We start from the raw sequence: 23,092 nt of genomic DNA on the forward strand, positions 1-23,092 counted from the left end.
TTACAACTCATATGCTCAGTATTTTTTTATTTTTTACTTGCAGTTTGTCTTAACATTGGCTGTCATTCTTTATCTGTTTATGTATAGTTTTTCATAAATTCCATTCGAATTCTTTTTTCCTACAAACGCCTGCAAGAAAATGAATCCCAAGGTAACATTAACGTACATATACTTTTACAGTAAATGATAGTAGCCTAGTGGTGGAAGGAAGAAATCTGTTTTGTTGACGGTAATCTGAGCTGGTAAGGGGAGCATTCTATCCCCTCAAATAAGACATTCAGTACACATCCTCCCAAACACCCAACTTGTGTACAGTCTTAAATAAAAACAGCATTTGGGAGTCTGACAGGATGCATTTGCTGGTTGCTGTGGCTTGCAGGCAACCTCTGTCCTGTGGGAACTCAATTCTGGCTTGCAAATCATCATTTACAGGAATGAAATGCTTCTGAACCTGGAGAGAACTTGTCAAAGATCAATGATCCTTCTTCAAAGACCTGGACCACTCCATTTTCTCTCAGCGACCATGCGGCAGGAGCTATAGAAGGTGTTCAAGTTCAAGAACAACTCCTTTCCTTTATCCATTTGGTACTTGCACAACAATAATCACTACCTCAATATAAAAACACTGCGATCATCTCGACCACTTTTCACCACAATGGACTGCTTTTTGTTATTCAAATTGTGTTCTTTCTTGTGTAATTTTGTACAATATATGTTTAATTTATTTTTTTCTTGTGAATGCTGAGCCTCTGATCATATTTGTTTGTGATACTACTAAATTGTCATTTGCACCTGTGCATACATGTTTGTTTTACAATAAACTCGACTTTGTCTTGTAGGTGGAAAAATGCTCTATCAAACAATTTGGCTGCAGCAAGCAAGCCTGCATGGATCAATTCTTGGTCTACTGAGGATGATGACAAAATGGGCCAAATATAAGTTGAAGGGCATTGATGGCATTTCAGTACCCTACTGTTACTGAGTGGCCCTTCAGCTCTGCACCTCTGAAGAAGGATCCCCAATGAGAAAATTATGAAATCTCTAACCTCTAGTGCCATTATTCTCAGCATTATATTGGGTTAGAGCATCCTCTGTTGTTCCTCTCATTACTGGAACCCACCTCACCACCAAGCAGTCAGTCAGTCACTTACATGGGATGTTTATCGTACATGATGGGCAGAAATTCATCCACAGGCAACATCTTCCCAAGTGGCTCTGCTGCTAGAAGTTTTTTGGCTCCTTGCTGGGATATAACATAAGCCAGTGTCCAGTAGGAATAATCTGCTTCCACAAGGTTCATAATGCCGGGCACCGACTTCTCAGGTTGCTGCACTTGCATTCTCTTCCGGCCAATGTAGCTGAAGTCAAAGCAAGAAAGGAAACTGTGAGTGAATTTGCATGCAAGGAGCAGATCTTTGCAAGTTAAATATATATCCCGCATCAACTGAAAGCGTGCCCTGTATAACACAGCGAGATGCAAATCTTTAATAGAGCCATAACCTCATATGGCACAAAAAGAGGCCGTCCATGTTGCCCATCAATCTCCCATCTATACTAACCCCATTTACCATTCCCTTCTGCACGCTATCTAGATAATGCTGTGGGAGTTCCTGCTTCTAGCACCCACTCAGGCAGTATGTTACAAATTCCAGCTTCATTCTGAGTGAAAAGAGTGCTTCTAAACCTTTCACCCTGCACCTATGCTGTTTATGTAAAGATGCATGTAGCCTGAATTTAAAACGTATGTACATAAGCTCTTTAATGGCAGCGTCTGGGTGTTCAACATATATCATACAAGTTACTGCATTTGTTGTTTCAACATGTAATTTTGATCCCCAGTAAATCAATTAAACTCTGAGGAGTGAGAGACACACACACACACACACACACACACACACACACACACACACACACACACACACACACACACACACACACACACACACACACACACACACACACACACACACACACACACACACACACACACACACACACACACACACACACACACACACACACACACACACACACACCACCCGCAGTTGTGGTGGAGGTTTCTAGCAATCCATGTGTAAGGTATGAGCCCATGACCATGACTATGACAGGTTGCTTGATTCCTAAATGTTCCTGAAGACGACTTTCCAGGTGAGAACAGCTTTCATCAGACATTGTATTCACGTATTACACAAGGAAACAAATTATTGCTGGTTCTGTGGAAATCTAGTAAATAGTGATGAAATAAACAAATCCTGAGTCATTCAATCTTATGCCTTTTGAATCTGTGTTTTTTTTAATATACAATCAAACTCACATGAGATCCCAGTCCAGCTGGTTATCCTCGATATCTTCCATCAGCTTTGTTATCTTTCTTCTAAAGTGTGGCTTAAATCTATTATCGTCTTCTAGGACTAGAGCTTTCTTCAGCCCTCGGTCAATGACCTGAAACAAGGAGACCCACTATATAATACATTTTAGCACAGACAGACTTCTGTTGCTTTGAGTGTAGAAGATTAAGGGATCGCAGAGCTTCACAGCCATTCAGCATGGAAAGACCTTCTGTTCAAAGAGTTTGTGCCAAGCATCAAGCACCCATTGTACACCAATGCTGAACTGCTCTGGGTGGGGGGGGGGGGGGGGGGCGGAGGGCGGAGTTTGGTGATCAGGAAAGTAACGAAAGCTGTGAGAGTGGGTAGAGAATAAACAATTTCCTCTATGGGACAGTTCAGAACAAGTTTCAAAGCTGGTTTGCTCTGGATGTCATCAAGGAGTGTTGTTGAAATCTGAAGCTCTCCCCAGCAAGCCATTGTAACCATTCTGACCACACTCGGATATTGAATCTCAAACAGAATTTGACTTAGTATCACTGATACATGTAATGACATTTATTGTTCTGTGGGAATAGTACAGTGCAAGACATTTTTAAAAAAAAAATCCAAGAGTAGTGTAGGAACCTCCCATTACCCCACTATTCATTTTAGTGTACAGCTCTGTCTTCATAATGAAGTTTCATAGAATTTATATCAACAGTAATTACTAAATTAGAAAATTTAATTTTTTCAAAGTTCTCTGATTTTATGATATTTGGGGACCTTTCCTAAATTACTTTTCCAATTTATAAAGTTTAACAGTGCACAGACTTTTATGTATATTTTTATCTTCTCTTCTTAAGTGAATATGTTTTTTTTCTAATTATCCATTGTCATCCATCAGCTTTTTTCTTTGGTAGTTGGTAGGGGGTTGACTTTTTTTATATATAAAAAATTTCTTTTATGATGTATGACCTATCTTTAAATTTTTGATTACAGAGTGGTATACCTTTATGTGTTATGCTATAACATTTTGATCAATTTTATTACAATATATGAATGTACACAAGTTATGTTGAGATGTATCTATGTGTTGCACTCTGTAAATCTTTTTTTTTGAATAAAAATATTGTAAAAAGAAAGATTTTATTTATAAAATATTTTAAAAATTGATATGTATGTTTAACATTTGAATACTGGTGAAGACTGGAGACATTGAAGCTATTCGGAGCCAGATCAACCTTGAGACATAGACTTAACTATTTATTTCCATGGGATTTATTAATGGGAGACCAATTGTTATGCAGGGTCTCAACAACTGGATCAAAGCTAGTTGGTGAAGATCCCTCCCAGCTCAAGTAGTTAGTAGTTCGTTGAGCAGTTGTTCATTGTTCTGAGGAAATACTTGGCTATTGAAGTCAACCAAAACCCATCTTGGATGAAACTGGAGCATTTATGCAAGCGATACTGCGCTCGAGGCACAGGTGGCGCTGTTTTCACTGTTTACTAAACAACCAGCAGCGCACAAAGTGCTGAGGTGACTGGTTGGTTACCTGTCTGGGTGTTCAAGCCCTGTAATTTTAACTGTAAAGAGCAAAATTTGAGATCCATTAATTTTAAAAAACTGTGAATGAGGATATTTTATCAAGTTCTGTCAAAACAGTTAATTGTGTACCAGATATTTACCATATATACCAGGTATTTGCAAAAGAAACAATTTCTGAATTTATAGAATGTTTTCACACTGAGCCACCAAGTGCAGAGAATATTGGCACACACAGTTTACATGAAGTCAATTTCCAAGCAGCGGAAATATGTGAGTTCGCAAATTAGAATCCGTCTTCTTACCTCTTTCCAGATGTAATAATGGCTCAGGAAGCAGCCAATTTCTCCCCGTGTAAGTATTCGGCCTGAATATGGGTCATGGTAGCCTGGTAGCATTTCAATGTTAAGTGCTTTCAGGTGACTTGTATTGAGAGCTCTGTTGATACAAAACAGACAGGTACTGTATGTCACACTGTTATACTATGACTTTTTGGGAACAGAAGCTGAAATGGAATCTTCAGGATGCTCGGAGAGCACAGAATGAAAATGCATTTCCTGATTTTCTGGTTAGTCTCCTCCAATGCCTACTCTTTCAGAATGCAACAGCAATTTGCACCTTAATCTAATGCCCCGCAATCTTAGCAATGCGAAGCTTACTATTTGAAAGTCAGTTATGAGCCGCAAGTGTATGTTTGGGTTTCAGTGGAAAGGTTAAGTCCATTGGTCCTATTACCCATCTCAATGCATCGTGTCCTGTGGGCACAACTGCCTAGGCTAGTTTTTATTCCCAATCTCCAATTATTTGTGAACTGAATGGTTTGCTCGGCCAATTCGGAGAATATGAAGGCAACCACATAGTCTACGAACCACTAATAGGCATCATAAAGTAAGGCCAGTTCATCTCACTGTTTGAAGGGAAAACTCAAAGATCAACACCGTACCCCTTACTCAGGCTCGTTCCCAACTGCTTACTATGAATCCAAAAGTTTAGCATACAACAGCTTCATTCTTCACCAGCTGTCCCTTGCTATGCTCATTTACGCTGGTTTCAGTCACTGCATTTTATATATAATTTTTTCATTTTAGAGTTATAGAGGGATATAGTGTGGAGATAGGCTCTTCAGCCCATCAAGTCTGTTCTGGCTATTAACTGTTCATTAACACTAATACTGCATTATTCCAATTTTTATTCTCCTCACATTCTCATCCAAATTCTCCCAGATTGTTTCACTCACCTATACACTAGGGTCAACTTCATCATCATCATTATGTGCCGGTCATATGGTATGGGCGATCATGGTGACCTTGAATGTTGTTGGCAAATTTTTCTACAGAAGTGGTTTGCTATGCTTTCTCCTGGGCAGTGTCTTTACAAGACAGGTGACCTCAGCCATTATCAACACTCTTCAGAGATTGTCTGCCTGGTGTCAGTGATCGTATAACCAGGACTTGTGATGGGCACCAGCTGCTCATATGAACATCCGCCACCTGCTCTCATGGCTTCAAATGACCCTGATCCAGGGGCTAAGCAGGTGCGACACCTTGCCCAAGGGTGACCTGCAGGTCGGTGGAGGGAAGGAGCACCTTACACCGCCTTTGGAACTTGCACTAGTCAATTAATCTGGCAACCGCATGCCTTTGGGGTGTGGGAGAAAATCAGAGCATCCAGTGGGATCCCACACAGTCACAGGAAGAACATGAGAGCTCCAGAGGACAGAATTGAACACAGGTTTCTGGTGCTGTAAGATAGCAGCCAGTGGGCCACTTAACTCATATTTTTGAATGTCTCAGGACTCCTTATGGGAAGTCACATGTTCCTTGAAAATTGGGGGTAAAAGGGGTGATGTGAGTTTTGGAACCAAGCTTTCTGAACATCCATGCAGCTTTTAACAGTGGGTTCTTCTGAACATTTACTTTCTGTCTGTTTCCTGTCCCCGGCTAACAGGTTGAAGGCCCTTTGGTTAGAAGACAGTCTACTGGAATAGCCAGGTCTAGTAGGAGATAGTGTGGATAGTATCTGCTTTGCCGAGATCCTAATGGTGATCGTATAGAGTCAATGATGATGGTTGAGGGGAATGGAAGCTGCTTTGATGTTGATCTGGACCAAAAGCCAGTGGTCTGGAGGCAGAGATTGTGATGGGAGATGTAGGGCAAATGGAAGTCAAATAATAGTTCAGGGGAGTCTAATGGTAATGGCAAAGGTGGTGATGTTCACCAAAGGAGGGTGATCAGTAAGTGTTGGTGGTGGGGGGGGGGGGGGGGGAATCAAGGTGAGGGCTAGGGAGGTTAAAGGATATAAAGTTGATTAGAGAGTAGGCTGAATATTGTTTGGTGTGCAAGTGTCAAAAGATATCACAAGGAGGCCTAATGGTGGTTGGAAAGACACTAAAAATGTTTGGGGGACTTGAGGGGTGCTGGTTTATGAGTAGTCAAGGATTTGGGGGAAATGGAGGGGATGACGGAATTTACTGTGTAGATCATCCTGCCCAACAAGCAATGCAACAAAGCCACTTTCCGCACAGTTTAATTACATCAGGATGAGTACTTACTTCCCGTCCACTGCATCAACTAACTTGATGTCAATGTCCTGTTCATAGAGTGTCCGGAGCATTCGGTCCCTCCTGTCCTTTCTGCGCTTGAGATTTATCAGGAAGATCTAAGCACAAGTTTACATTATACAATCAATCCAGATGGCCTAGTGACCATTTTACATTATTTTTAAAGTTTCTCTCAATATACATGTTCTAATAAACTGACAATTTATCAGTGAAGCTATTTTTTTTGTCTCTGACAAGCCACTCAGAGAATATTTTACTTAATTAATATGTACATCATCTAATATTTGTAGTGTCCATTTTTAGTTTCATTCTTTTGGAAGGGAATACTGGGTCAACAGCTTATGACTAACTCCACAGTTCTAACAAATTCATGACACATCCATTCACTTACAGCAAACACATCATAAATTCATGTCGGTATTTTTTAGATGTATGTCACAAAATCATGGCAATATTCAAAGAAGTGTGGCAGACTTCTTCTAGTATCCTGGCCAATATTTATCCTCCAACTGGCATCACAGTAACAAAAGATCTAGTCATCACCTCTTTCCTGCTTATGAGACCTTCCTGTCCATAAACTTCCGTTTACAAAATAAAAGTCTACTTGGCCCTTTCAGATTTTTAACACAACCACGGCTGATCAGTCATCTCTGCACCCTATTCCTACTCCCTTCCCAAAGCACCTGATTCCTTTTGAGATAGAAGTCTGTCTACCTCCTTGTTAAACACACTCAGTGACTTGGCCCTGAAGCAGAGAATTTCACTGGTTCACCATTACTTGGGTAATTACATTTCTGCTCAGCTTAGTCTGAAATGCATCACCTTGCATACTGAGACTGTGACCTCTGTTTCAAGGCACTCCTATAGGCAGGAGAAATCATCCCTACACTATCCATAGAGCCATGTCAAGATGTTGTACATCTCAATTAGATCTCCTCCTATTCCCCTAAATTCATGACACAGACTTAGTAAAATCCAACATCCCACTGTCCCAAAAGCTGGGATTAATGTAATCGATGGTATTAAAGTAATTAGAAGCACAGAAAACAGGAGCAAGAGTAGGCTATCTGACCCTTGGAACCTGTCCTGGTGTTCAACATAATCATGACTGAGCAACCAAACTCAGCACCCACTTCTAACTTCTCCCCATATTCCTTATTCTCTTTATCCAACACTCCCATATTTAACTCATTCTTGAACATATTTAGTTATCTGGCTTCAGGGGCCTTCAGTGGTAGAGAATTTCCCAGGTTCACTACTTTTTTGGGGGAAGAAAATTTTCCTCACCTCAGTTTGACGTACCTTATCTGGTATCATTGTGGTGGGACCCCCCAACTCTGGATTCACCCACCACTGAGAACATAATTCCTGCATCCAGTGAGTTCAGTGCTATTGGAGTATTACAATTCTTAATTAAGTCCCCTCTCATTCTTTTAAACTCTAATGAAAGTAAGCTCAGTTTTTCCCAAATTTCTCTTTGTATGTCAGTCCTATGATGCTAGTGATCAGTCTGGTGGACCTTCTCTGTACTCAGCTTCAGTTTCAGTTATGTGGAAAATTTAATGCAGACAAGTATGAGGCATTGCACTTTGTGAGGACACACCAGGCTTACACAGTAGGGCGCTGTGCAGAGCAGTAAAACAGAGGGATCCGGGAATACAGATCTCTAATTCCTTGAAAGTGACATCACAGGTAGGTAAGGCAGTAAAGAGAGCTTTTAGCACATTGGCAGTCATAAATCAAAGTATTGAGTACAGGAGTTCAGATATTATGTTGAAGTTGTATAAGCCATTGAGGTCTAATTTGGAGTACTGTGTGCAATTCTGGTTATCTACCTATAGGAAATATATTAACACATTTGAAAGAGTGCAGAGAAAATTTACAAGGCAAACACGAGGAAATCTGCAGATGCTGGAAATTCAAACAACACACACAAAGTGTTGGTGGAACGCAGCAGGCCAGGCAGCATCTATAGGGAGAAGCGCTGTCGACGTTTCGGGCCGAGACCCTTCGTCAGGAAAATTTACATGTATGTTACCAGGACTTAATGACTTGAGTTATAGGAAAAGATTGAATAGGTTAGGAGTTCATTCTCTTGAGTGTAGGAGATTGAGAGGAGATTTGATAGAGGTATTCAAAATTATGATGTGTATAGATAGTGTAAATGCAAACAGGCTTTTTCCACTGAGGTTGGATGAAATTAGAACTAGAGGTTATGGGTTAAGGGTGAAAGTTGAAATGTTTAAGGGGAACATGAGGGGGTATTTCACTTAGAGGGCAGTGAGAGTGTGGAATGTGCTGCCAATGGAAGTGATAGATGTTGGTTTAATTTCAACATCTAAGAGAAATTTGGATAGGTACATGGACGGGAGGGCTATGGTCTTGGTGCAGGTCGATGGGACTAGGCAGAACAATAGTTCTGCATGTAGACAGGCCAAAAGGCCTGTTTCTGTGCTGTGGTGTTCTATGACTGATGGGACTAAGTAGGTCTGTTCGTTCTGGAGTACAGGAGGTTACGAGGCGCCATGATCAAAGTAACTAAAGTTATGAAGGGTAATATATTGGGTAGACTGCAGGAAGTTTCCCCATATCAGAGGTGAACAAAAGCAGAGGATATACTTATAACTCTATGATTCTATGAGTCCTTCTGAGAACATCCTTCTTTGACTATTCTTACACAGAAAATAGACCAATATGGACACAATACACAAGCTAGAGTTCCACCAATTGCCTTAACCAACTACTATAAGACATCCTAGATGCTACCTTCAAATCCTCTTGCTATGAAGACTAACATTCACTGCATGCTTACTTTTATCAGCAGGTGTACAAGGATTGTGTTGAGGGCAACAAAGTGGCTCTAAGACAGAACAATGGCACAGTGAGGAGAGCACCAGAGACCGAGGTTCATTCCTGACCTTGAGTCCTGCCTGTGTGGAATCTGAGCATTCTATCTTTGACTACGTAGGTTTCCTCTATATACTCTGGTTTCCTCTACAACCCAAAGATGTGAGAGCTGGTAAGTTAGTTGGTCACTGTAAATTGCCATGACTGTGATGAAAGTGTGAGAATAATAAAGATAGGATCAATGTGGGAATGGTGTACATGGGTGTTTGATGATTAGCATGCCCTTGGTGGCCTCAAGAGCCTGTTTCTTTGCTGTATCTATGAACCATTGGCATTCAGGTCTTTTTCCATCTCTTCCTTTCCTATTTCACACCCCTCAAGGTTAGAAGACATTTGAAATCCTTTCACTCAGATCAGGGTGAGGATCTGGAGTTTTCAAACTTGCTAACAGATTTGTTATACAGCGTTTTGGGAAACCAACTGAACACGCTGTGTTGCTTGCGGCACCTTGTAGTTTACCTTCCATCATAACATGCCATGAACCTCTTGTTTCCCCTTTGCGCTGTTGACAGTAGAATGGTCAACATTGAGCTGGGGGAGAGGAGGTATGGATTGGAAAGGGAGAAAATAGCTATTTATGGACATTTTCCTGAGCTCAAAGGAGGAAATGATGCTTCCACTCGCTCTAAGATTAACTGCTTCTCTTTTCACAGACTGGTTGAGTATTTCCAGCATTCTCTGTCCATATTACAATGGCTTCAACTTGATCAGGGAAGTTAATATGTTTAATGTGCATTTGAAAGAGATTGGAGAGTATAAATGGCCAAAAACACTGGAAAGAGAGAAACAGATTAACATATCAATTGTAGGGCGCTTCCACAGAATGAGCAAAATGACAAAATAAGTGTAACAGAAACATACAGCACAGAAACAGCTGCATCACTTCATCGAGTCCATACTGACTCATTGTCATTATTTATTTTCTCCCCCAATTTTGTCATTCAGGTCAGAGGAAAAGTTGCTTTGGGTGGCAATTTGCCACAAGTTATCAGGCTGGCTGAAAATCCCTGCTCATTAGAGATAATTTACTGTAGCCAATTAACCTACAGACCCTTGGGATGTGGAAGAAACCCGATGGAAATCCACACAAGAGAACGTGTAAACAGTTCATGGGTAGGGCTGGAGGGCAGGATTGTAGCTGCCTCTTCAGAGCTGCGAGCTATCAGCTCCACTTGTTGCAGTGTTGTGTGTTTTAAATTGTGAAGGTGGAGAGGGATGGAAAGGACAGCGGGAACGTGTGTAGTAGGGTGGAGGTCAAGATTGCCTGGGTAACATAATTGTATTAGGTGACATCTCCTATTAGAAATCTGAGGTGACAACACAAGAGATACAGGAGATTTGCCTTACTGCATGTTTTCGACATTCCCTGTTTTGGATTCAGACTCCTAACCATCTTACTGGTGGAAGGCTTCAAGCAAAGACCACAGTGGACAAAAGCATCAGACGAAAGGCTAACTCTCTATTGCATGTTCGTCAGAAGTTATCAGGCTGATTGTAAATCCCCATCTGCTCCCTGTGGGGAGGGAGAGGTCAGAATTCGGGTCAGAAGAAACACGGATAAAAAAGCACTGATTTGTCTTCCATTCCTTCACATTTCTGTTTTTAATTTTTTGCTTGTTCTTTGGGACATTCCTCAGCTATCATTCAATGATGTTTCTGTCGGAGATAATTAAATGTTTCATAAGTATAGCAAACATGAAACCTTTAATATAAATGGCATGCTGGACTCTCAGACATTCTAATTTTCTGGAAACGATAACATAAGCAGCCCAGGAATAGAAATTGTATCTACAGCCAATGAATTTACGGTGGAGTCAGAGATGATTCAGAATCGATCTGATTTAACTGCTGTTAAGCAAATGACTCAGCCTGCAACCAATTATAGCTCATCGTTGCAGCAGATGTGATGATGAGACCTATCAAAATAATAGCAATTTTAGCATGTATGTGCACCATCCTTTATTTTCTATATAATAATAATCCAGCTATTTCTAAAGGAGACTTGAATTTGAAAAAAAAAACACAGCTGAGACCAAGCAGGACGAAAAAAATGAAATGGAACTTCTTAAGGAGGTTCATACAATTATTAGCAAATTCATTTTCTCTTATTCTAGCCCTTTCTAATTTGACAGTTCACTTTTATCCAGTAATTTCTTCTCCTGCTCATGATTTTTAAATTAAGCCAAAAGAAGTCTATCTTTATTACCCACCAATAGATATTAAAATGCACATTAATACAACAAAATCAATGTTTCAGTGATGGACATCCATTCGCAGAAGGAAAGGCTTGAGAACTGAATACATTGTAAATCATTCCACATGTCAGTTCTGTCTTTTATGCCACCAGCAGTGGCTGAGCAAGTTTAATCACTGTAATAGGCAGTAAAGGCTGAGGGTCCATTATACCCTGGAATATTAATATCCATATAGGATAATGAGTTTGCTAATTTAGTTCAAAACAGAAAGTAGTGCACATTGAATTGGGTTAAATTATACATTTCACAGATAATATTCTATATAATATATTCAAAGTAACAGGTTTCATACTACTGTTTTCTGAGGTCCTTCACTTATCAGAGCTCAGTTCTAGCTAGGAGATCAGCAGGGGCTGTCGTTCTCTCACCTCATCAAATACCATCTTGTCTGGGTGCCTAGGAGGCATGGACACATACACAGAAGGCTCCATAGGGGGATGATCAACTGCAAAGCAATGATATGGTTAAGTTTATGGTTTTTATCTGATTCATATCATTAAGCAATTCAGGATAATCCTTTTCCATAGCTGGTGGATCTTTATGGCTTAATTCGAGTGTGTACATTTTAAAACAAGAACTCTGTAAATTGTAGCATTTAAAAGCCCTCTCACAGGTAAAAGCAGACTCCTCAAGGCAGAATGAGGCAGATTCATCATAAACAAGGGGTAAAAGGTTAATATGGGTAAACAGGAACGTGGGGCTGTGGTTACAATCAGATTAAAAGTGACCTTTTTAACTGTTGAACAGGTTGCGTTGACTGCTCCTGCTCGTAACTTGTCAGCTCACATACATTCCAATTGTTAACCAAAAAATTCCTATGACACTTCAGTTTCAGCCATTACCCGTTTCAGAGATGCAAAGGCAATTGGGGTTCCTAGTTACGGATTTCCATAAGTTTGAGAATCAGGTTTATTATCACTGACGTACGTCATGAGAAGTGTTGTTTTGTGACAGCAGTACAGTGTAAGACATGAGTAATTACAATAATTTATAATAAAGAAACAAATAAAGTGCAAAGGAGGAATAACAAGGTAGTGTTCATGCAGTGGGTTCATGGACTGCTCAGAAATCTGATGGCAGAGGGGAAGAAGCTGTCCTTAAAACACTGAGTGGGGATCTTCAGGCTTCTGTACCTTCTCCCTGATGGTAGTAATGGGAAGAAGGCATATCGCAGATGGTGAGGGTTCTTAATGATGCTGCTATCTTGAGACACAGTTGATTCAACTTGTAGGTTGGGTAGGAAGGAAGGCTAATGCAATGATAGTATTCATTTTGAGAGGACCAGAATATATAAGCAAGAGCATACTGCTGAGGCTTTATAAGGTATTGGTTGGAATGCATTTGGAATATTGTGAGCAATTTTGGGCCCACATACTGTATATGGAAAGATGTGCTGGTCTTGGAGAGAGTTCACAGGAAGTTCATAAGAATGATCCTGGGAATGAAAGGTTTAATTTATGAGGATCATTTGATGTCTCTGGGCCTGTACTCAAGAGTTCAAACAATGAGGGGCAATTTCATTGAAACCTATAGAACTCTGAAAGGTCTGGATAGAGTGGATATGGAGGGCTATTTCCATTAGTACAGAGTCTAGGATCCAGGGGCACTTGACGCAGTAAAAAAGGGACGTCCCTTTAAAACTAAGATGAAAAGGAATTTCTTCAGCCTATGGTTGGAGAATTTGTGGAATTCATTGCCACAGACAGCAGTGGAGGCCAAGTAATTTAATGTATTTAAGGAGGAGGTTGATAGATTCTTGACTGATGAGCGGGATAAGGGGTACAGGGAGAAGTCAGGAGAATAAGGCTAACAAAAAGTCAGCCATGATTGAGTGGTGGAGCCGATTAGCCTAATTCTGATAGCTGAATGGCCTAATTCTGCACCCGATATCTGATGGCCTTATAACCTTAGATGTAATAATGTACCCCAGTGGCATATTCAGCCAACCACAAAGACCATTTTATGCTTGAAGATGTTTCAGCAGTCTCTGATCAAAACCCAGAGTCACTAATTGCATTGGCCATTTTGGGCAAGGCATTAGAGAGAAACCTAGGGGGCTTCTTCTGGAGTAACTTTACCTGATCAGATTGCCAACTGCTGCTGTGCAAGAGTACAAAAGGCTCCCTAATCTAGCCCACAGAAAATGTGGTATGAAGGCACGTTCACAAACATATGTGTATCACGGTAAAATGCTGCCACCTCTTAATGAACAGCAACTGCTAAGCTACACTAAAAGGTGGAAGTGAAAGCACAGATCTCTGGTTGCAATAGAACACCAGTGTGTTTTGAATTATTTACCTTCTTCCTCAAGATCAAGGTGAAAAAGAACTCCTCACCTTCCTGCATTTTCAGCCCAAGCACATTCCTCCATGAATACCGAACAGCCAGGCTTAAAGCAGACCATCACAGGTCCCTCAGTAACACGGGACATCTTTAAGAAGGCAACTTGAGCAAGCAGCTCTGATGGAAATCATCAAATATTCCTGTTTAGACTGCTACAGCTGTGATGCACAGCTACAGCCATGGACAATACAGTAAGTGATATACTTTTATGGTGATTAAAAAATCTATCGCTACTCAAAGTTGACGAATCTTGGACGGATGTCTCTGGTCACTGTTGCAGTTCCTCTAAGACAGTGGAAGAGAGGACACTGCATTGGCTTAAAAGGTTGTTTAAGCAGACAAGGCTTTGGGCTTCCACTACCAACTATCCTGCTGTCAAACGTACAGTCTCTGGTAAATAAAATCGATGGTAAGATTGCTTTACCAGAAGGACATTAGGACACAGTGTGTTTTCTGTATCATGAAGTCTTGGAATCCCCCCACCATTCTGGAAGTTGTGATACAGCTCGCTAGTTTCACAATTCATTGCCAAAATAGCACTGATGAATCTTTCAAAGGCAGAGGAGGAGTCTGCTTTATGATGAACTCCTTGTGGTACACAAACGTGGTGGCTCTGACCCAGTCCTGCTCACCCAACCTGGAACACCTGGTGATCAAGTGTCATCCATTTTATCCGCCGTGGGAGTTTTCAGCCATTACTTGGTAGTGGTGTACCTCCCACCTCAGGCCTGTGTCAAACACGTTCTAGACGATCTGAGCAACGTAATCAACAACAGGAAACAGCACACCCTGATGCCTTCCCATCATTTTGGGGGAGTTTAACCAGGTGAACTTGAAAAAGTCTCTAAATAATTATTACCAACATATCCCTTGTGGAACCAGGGGAGTCAACACACTGGACCGCTATTACACCACCATCAAGAACGCTTACCGTGCCATCACACACCCACATTGAGGAAAGTCTGATCACCTGGCTGTACCTCTACTCCCTGATTACAGGCAGAGACTGAAGAGCACAGCACCAGTAGCGAGGACCAAGAAGGCATGGACAAGGGAGGTGCAGGAGCACTTAAAGCACTCAAAGGAGCACTTTGAGTCTTTGGACTGGATCGTATTCAGGGATTCATCTTCGAGCCTGAAAGAGTACACCACAGTTGTCACTTACTCCATTAAAACCTGTGTGGGTGAGTGTGTGTCCAAACCAAAAGCCATGGATGAAGCAGGAAATTCAGTTTGCTGAGGGCTAGATCCGTGGCATTGAGGTCCAGTGATCCAGGACTACACAAGAAGGTCAGGTACGATTTATGGAGGGCCATCTCAAGAGCAAAAGAACAATTTCGAACAGCGTTAGAGATGGAACTGGCTGCACGTCAACTCTGGCAGAGTTTGCAGGCCATCACTTCCTACAAAACGAAACCTAACATCATGAATGACAGTGATGCTTCACTCCAGGATGAGCTCAATGCCTTTTATGCATATTTTGAAAGGAAGAATAAAACAAAAGCTAAGACGATCCCTGCAGCACCCGGTGACCTTGTGATCTCTGTCTTGGAGGCTGATATCAGATCGGTTTTCAAGAGGGTGAATCCTCACAAGGTGGCAGGCCCTGATGGGGTACCTGGTAGGGCTCTGAAAACATGTGCCAACCAACTGGCAGGTGTGTTCAAAGATATTTTGAATCTCTCATTGCTATACTTGAAGGTTCTCACCTGCGTCAGAAGGACAACAATCATACCAGTTCCCAAGAAGAGCAGAGTGAGCTGCCTAATGACTAATGTCCAGTAGCTCTCACACATACAGTGATGAAATGCTTTGACCTGGACCCAATGCAGTCTGCATATCATCCCATTAGGTCTACAGTGGATGCGATCTCATTGGCTCTTCATGTGGCCTTGGATCACCTGGACAATACTGATGCTTACGTCAGAATGCTGTTTATTGACTACAGCTCAGTGTTTAATACAACTATTCCTACAGGTCTGATCAAAAAGCTGCAAAAGCAGAGCCTGTGTATCTCCCTCTGCAACTAGATCTTCGATTTCCTTATGGAAGACCACAGTCTGTTGCAGATTGAAAATAACATCTCCTTCTCACTGATAATCAACACTGGTGCACCTCAGGGATGTGTGCTTAGCCCACTGCTCTACTCTCTCCACACCCATAACTGTGTGGCTCGGCACAGCCCAAATGCCATCCATGCATTTTCTGATGACACAACTCTGATGACAGATGGTGACGTGAAGGCATACAGGAGCGAGATATATCAGCTAGCTGAGTGGTGTCGCAGCAACAATCTTGGACTCTACATCAGTAAGACCAAAGGACTGATTGTGGACTTCAGAAAGGGTAAGATGAAGGAACACACACCAGTTCTCATAGAGGATCAGAAGTAGAAAGAGTGAGGAGCTTCAAATTTGTAGGTGTTAACATCTCTAAGGACCCATCCTGGGCCCAGCATATTGACTGAGTTACAAAAAAGGCATTACAGTGGCTATATTTCATTAGGATTGTCACCAAAGGCACTAACAAATTTCTACACATGTACACGGAGAGCATTCTAACTGGCTGCATCACCATCTCATATGGGAAGGTGGGGGGGAGGGGCACTGCACAGGACTGAAATAAGCTGCATAAACTTATAAACTCAGTCACCTCCATCATGGGCACTGGCCTCCACAACACCCAGCACATCTTCAAGGAGCAAAACCTCAAAAAGTAGGCATCCATCATTAAGGACCCTATCACCCAGGACATGTCCTCTTCTCATTGCTACTATCAGAGAGGAAGTGCAGGAGTCTAAAGGCACACACGCTACGATTCAGGAAGCAGCTACTTCTCCTCCGCCGCCATCAGACTTCCGAATGGTCATTGAACTCATGAACACTAGCTCACTACCTTTTTATTACACTATTTAATTTAATTTAATTTTAAAATATATATCAGAAAAGCCTGAGAGCCACAACTTAGAGGATTTGCCTGATGTTTGAACCCCAGTGTTGACCTGAGACGTGAAGGGAAAACTCATCGAATGACTGAAGTGTTTGGCTGTATGAAGCAATGATGACAGGTCAGGATGATGGACTGACACAGAAGTAAATTGTTGGCAGATTCCTTTCAATCTTTGCGTTTAAGACATGAGCACTCTTTCCTTCTTTACCCCGAAGCACTGCATAAACCTCCAGCTGCCTTGCTCCCAGCTGCTTTCCAATCACTTCTTGGTCGTGTGGACACCATTCCCTCAGGTGATTGCTGGCAGGTGAGCAGGACCCTCTGTGCTTACTTTACAGCCATAGCCTAAACTCCTGGGCAATTCAAGCTATTTATCGCCTTTGAACCAAACTAATACAGGCTTAAGAAACCCAGTGGTATTGCAAATAGGTTAAAGAATGGCATCAGTTCATCTACTTTAGGTGTAATCGTTAGTTTGCCTTCACCCTCTACCACAGTTATATCCATTCCAAATTTCCTGCTGCTATAAAACTCCATACTATAGAGCCTAAAGAGACTTGCCCCCAATACTCTGACAGGTCTCCCAGTGATTGATGGTTTGATGGCCTCTTTAAATAGCACAGGTACAGGCCTGGAACATCTTGCCTAATCCTGCTCTTCCATGCATAATCCACGCTGGGTGTTAATTGCATATAAACAAATCAATTTCACAGGCAAGGCATTAGCTGGAGGTCTTATGAAAATTGCCCACACCTGCACATTCTTCAAACACATGCGTGTTACCCACATGGGATATACATACAAACAACATAATCGCTACACATTCCAGCTGCAACTTTCAGGCCTCATGTAGTGTTTGCTAATTCTTGGTAAACTCACTCATTCTCTCAAGCAGAATGTGGACAAAGGTTTCGACATCCTCTTCCAAGGATTGCTGGGCCTTCAGGGGCACTGGCAAGTAGCCATATTGTTCTCTGTTGCATATGTGCATCTGGACGCCTAAAACAGGAGAAAATAATTATAATAGTTCTTTAGGAGCATGGTTTTTCAAGCATGATCTTATTCCCAGGCAATGGTTGACTACGGCCACAATTAGCTATCATTGTTGTTGGAATGGGGATAGGTTTCTCTATTAACCCTTATAAAACTCAAGGCATTGGTGCTTGCAGTGCCAATACAAAAGAGAGGTCTTTTTACAATAAAGGAACAATTACCGGTATCTATCTATTCATTGATCCCCTTGTACCTGAGACAGTATGGAAGTAGATTCACTGATGCAGAACTGACAGGAAGGGTACTTAATGAGGAAATTGTTAAATAATTCATAGGACAAAACTATGGTAGGTTTTGGTAGGATGCAGACAACACATCTCTTTAGCAGAAACCACAATAATCAATGGGTTTTAGAAAAATAGGAATGCTTTTGCTCATAACATAGATCACACTTTTGCATGATAAACAAATTAATAAAACCTTTCATGAACATAATGCCTTTCATGATTTCTGTATGCCTCCAAGCACTTTACCACCGATTGGTTCTGCTTGAAGCATTGTTTCAGTGGTGAAAAAGAGGAGGCTAGTTTCTGCACAGCAACCTCCTACAACAATGGGTTACTGGCAAGACAATGTTACTTTAGTTAGTGTTTGAAGGCGGATTCCGACTGTACATAAAAATCTGCTGCATCCCCAGAATCAGAATTATTATCACCCGCATGCTTTGTCCAACAGATGCGTCTACCTTTTGATTGAGTTTGTTTTGCTGCCATGCTGCGGCCAGTTCTATGGCATGAGCCTCTGTGTTTTTGTAATGACCTTCCAACACCTGCTGTCTACCTCCCACTCAGTAATGCCTCCAACTATCTGGGGTCTCTTTCCCATTCATGTGACAGATATCATTGATGGATGGAGGCATTTTGGAATGTGCGACCTGCTCATTCTATCAGACACATGATTTCAACAGGATGCATTAGTTTTACTCTTTAATTTATCAACCCAGAGTTTGATAGACTATGAGTAACATTTTGAATATTTAACAATTGTCAGAGTGAAGGTAGAGAGTTAAAACTATTTAGTCTACTAATTCCCATCTGGAACTGAACCAAGGGCATTAAGGAGACATTAACTCCTGTAACAGGTGGGATAGGATCAGTTCAGAGGTTAAAGCATGGCATCAGTTCATCTACTTTAGGTGTAATTGAGGTGGAACACAGGTAGAAGCCACTTAAAAGGAAGGTTGCCATTTTAACTTACTTAGCAGATTTATTACTGGAAGTATCAGGCCTCGGGAGAGGTAGTAATTGAAGAGAGACAAGGTAGTTTTAAGAAAAGGGGCAGAACTATTGCCCGACCCCCAGCCTGTGGGAAGGGGAGTGACAACAGCCATGCATCTGCACTAAACCAGAATATTGCTGTGGATGCCTCCCCAAACGTTCCTGCCACACGACCGCAGATAAGCACCAGTCTCATTCTGTTACATTACAGGCTCCAGATATGGGCATTGGAATATTTTCATCCTTTCATATCTGGTCAGTACAGAAACTGTCTGTGATTAAACCCAGAGTCGCAGAGTACTGGAGTCAGAGTCATAGATTAGAAACAGGCCCCTCAGCTCACTGGCCGTGTCAACCACAGCATCCTCTCTCCTAGACCCAGTTGCTATGTGCAGCCCACAGTCCTCTCAGACTCTCCCCTCCATGTACCTATCCAAATGCCTCTACATGTTGCAGTTGTAAACCTCCATGTGTTACTACCATTTAGATCCAGCACGGTCATCTTCCCATCCATAGAAACTGTCATATGAATAGGAAAGAATTTGGAGTGGTCACTGCTGAGTGTGAGATCATTAATAAGTATTGAAAGGCCATCACAAATAACAAAGTGGCTCTTAAATGCTGCAATTGCTGCCTACATGCCCCAAGAGGACAGACAATTAGGGTCCTTCTTTCAGTGTATCACAGCTGTTACACAACTGGATATCAGCCAGTTGTTCAAGAGCTGCTCCTGGGACAGCCTCGTGCTTTCTTAGCAGATCTCGCACAGATCAGCAGTGCCATTTAATGAAAATGGTGTTAATCCTGTTAGTGTGTTGATTTAAAAAATATATTTTTTTCCATGCCTGATTCCTGTTTAAAATGTCTTCCTGGCTAATTGTAAAGGATGAAGAGCTATTTTGGCTTAATCTGTCATATTTCCTACACATCCCAAACTTCTCATATCTATAACATTCCCTTAACTAGTAAAAAGGATCAGCCTTGCAAAGGACAACATTAAATTCTGCATAACACATCAAGCAGTTTTCCATTCTCTTCCTGTCAGTCCAGTCAGGACAGGCAAATCCACAGTACTAGTGAAGCAAGATTGATTCCTACACCAGGTTGGACCATCAAAACACAATTCTTTCAAAAACAACCACTGCTAGAAAATATGCATCAGGAGGGATAAACAGATACAACTCATAATAACTCATGCTTTCAGGATGCTGGATCTAAACTGGGAGCATCATATGTCATAATATTCAATTAAATTTACTGCAATTGAAATAAATTTCAGATAAGATGTATACTGAGCAACCAATGGGATAATGACCATTAGAAAAGAGATGAGGAGGAATTTCTTTAGCTATAGGGTGGTGAATGTGTGGAATTCATTGCCACGGGTGGCTGTGGAGGCCAGGTCATTGGGTCTATTTAAGACAGAGATAGATAGGTTGATTAGTTGGAACATGAAACATTACAGGAAAAAGGGGTTGAGAAGGAAATGGATCAGCCATAATGAAATGTTGGAACAGACGCGATGGGCCAAATAGTCTAATTCTGTTCCTATGTCTTACAAGCCACTGCAAATACCATTTTCTCCCCGCCATGTTTTATCTTTTTTAGAATGATATGCCAAGATTCATTGAAATATCTTTAAACAAACAGTATGTAACCCACTTCACTTTACCCAACGTCACTTTAGTGTGTTCAAATCAGAAACCAGCCCCCAAAAATAATGAGAAAGTTACAGTGACTGCATTGCTGCATAGAATAGTTTAAAAGTCTCTGATGTCTTCCAGTTGGAAATAATGTATTAGACTTTCCAATTACAGATATATTTCATATTTCTGGTGACATTATATGGTTCAACTCATGATTCAACTTGCGTTCCTTTCGTAATTGCTTTCACTGCCGGTAAATACCATTTTTCTGATCTTAAAGCAGATGAAAGATTTTTGATTTAGTTGACCATGCTGACAATGATGTTTCAAACTGCTATTTATATCTTTATGTCTTTGTAGGCATCATTATTGGTTATTTAAAACTATGGACTACAAGAGTTCCTAGTGGGAGTCTTCCGCAGGGAAAGAAAAACAGTAAGTTACAATATTCTTCTGGGAAGATCCATTTTGTAGGGAAAGGTTCCGGACATTCCTTCCAATATGCAGCACAGAGTGCTTCACTATGAAGGGTGTATTCTCAGCTTGGTTTGACCATCAGTCTAATTCCATTGACATTCCATGTAGAAAGTTTTCAATGCTTTGTTTCAAATCATCATTTCAAATAAGTTTTAAAATAACAAAGAAATGTAAGAAAATACAGCAGGGTACTTAGTTAATGCAGTGCTTAAATGGCTGGATTCCTAATGTCATTTCCAGATCCAATAGGTTTCCATATTCTAGATATTTTTCCTTTCTCTATATCCATTCTCTCAAACCAAATTTTTCAATGGTGGAACAATGACACATCAATATCTGTGTGAGAAATTAATATTTAATACAAAAAAATGGAATGACATTCAAATGCAAAACAGTGGTCTGAGGAAAAATCGACCCCAATGGCATGGGGCAACATGGTAGTGTGGTGGTTAGCACAACACTTTACAGTACAAGCAACCTGGTTTCAATTCCCACTGGTGTCTGTAAGGAATTTGTAGGTTCTCCCTGTGACTGCATGGGTTTCCTCCCACAGTCCAAAGTTGGTAGGTTAATTGGACATTGGAAATTGTTCCATGATTAGGCTAGAGTTCAATTGGGGGTTGCTAGGCGGCACAACTCAAAAGGCTGGAAGGACCTATTCAATGCTGTATCTCAATATATAAAACTGGAAGTAGAAGTACACTTTTGGGACAAAGTTCTTCACCACTGGGTTTTACTCTTGATATGCTATGACTGTTGTAGAGATATTGATAGAGATTGTTATTATCATGTTTGGTTATCAGCTTCAGTACCATTGTATCCCGTGGGTTCTGACATAGCAAGAAGAAACCAGACGATATTCCATATTGTCCTAATCAAGTTCAGCAGCATCATCCAACTGCTGAATGGTGCTTGGTTTTAAACTATTTGAAAAGCACATTTTGGAATTACTAGCATCAAGCAGGAAGAAAATGCAAATTTTAACCTGCAGATTGCTGTGTGCTGCACAATAAATATCTTTCACCTAATGTCAGAGGCTGAAAAATGCAGCAAAGCATTGCAATATAATAAATGACTGCTCTGCCATATTAACTTCATTGTTGCTATGCTGGAGATAGGATTTAAATGCGAATTCATAAAAGGACATGGAGATAAATTTGCCACTATAAATTGCTCTTTTTGTGTGCAGGTGTGCGTAGCTTATGGGGAAGAATTGAAGGAAATATGTGGAAAACATTGCAGGAAAAATTAATGGAGGAAATAAGATTGCTCTGTGAGAAAGCATAGACTGGCAGAGCCTCCTGCTATATTACAAGGAAATTGTTACTGCTAGTGTGGATAAACAGGTTTTTTTAAGGAATACTAAATTGATACCAATGGGATCATACCTTTATTGTCAAAATGCATTTTACTATGTTTGGGCTAAATTGATTACTAATTGATACAATGTGATGAAAGTCATATATTATGGAAACAGGCACTTTGGCCCACTAAATCCGGACTGACTATCAAGCACCCAATTACACTAATCTTATTTTGTTCTCCCCACCTTCCTGTCGATTTATCCCAGGTCTCTCTTAACTAGGGGCCAGTTAACCTACCACTGGTCATTTAGAACCTTTCTATGTGCCGGTACAGTACCACTTACCTAAATGTTATCAGGTTTCAGTTTGTACTGCCACCAACCACAAGTGTTCTTTGATCCAGCGAGTGGCTGTACTACAGTACTGAAGGGACTTACAAACAGGCATTTACTAAGCTGCAAACACACATCTTTATTTGTTCTTTCATGTCCTGCTGTCTGTGAACAAAATCTTTAAAGCACAAGTGGCT

The 23,092-nt window shown here is 41.0% G+C and overlaps 1 protein-coding gene across 1 annotated transcript in view; it reads right to left on the reverse strand.

Annotated features, from left to right (window-relative positions):
- Window positions 1-23,092, reverse strand: part of LOC140737264 (procollagen galactosyltransferase 2-like) — a 173,726-nt gene that overhangs the window by 14,282 nt on the left and 136,352 nt on the right. The window contains exons 6-11 of the mRNA XM_073063607.1: window positions 17,746-17,865; window positions 11,943-12,019; window positions 6,404-6,510; window positions 4,158-4,290; window positions 2,315-2,442; window positions 1,152-1,358 (exon numbers count right to left, since the gene is read on the reverse strand). Coding sequence (XP_072919708.1) covers window positions 1,152-1,358; window positions 2,315-2,442; window positions 4,158-4,290; window positions 6,404-6,510; window positions 11,943-12,019; window positions 17,746-17,865 — 772 coding nt within the window. The remainder of the gene's footprint in view (window positions 1-1,151; window positions 1,359-2,314; window positions 2,443-4,157; window positions 4,291-6,403; window positions 6,511-11,942; window positions 12,020-17,745; window positions 17,866-23,092) is intronic.

Source organism: Hemitrygon akajei, chromosome 12 (assembly GCF_048418815.1).
Source record: "Hemitrygon akajei chromosome 12, sHemAka1.3, whole genome shotgun sequence".
Taxonomy (NCBI): Eukaryota; Metazoa; Chordata; class Chondrichthyes; order Myliobatiformes; family Dasyatidae; genus Hemitrygon; species Hemitrygon akajei.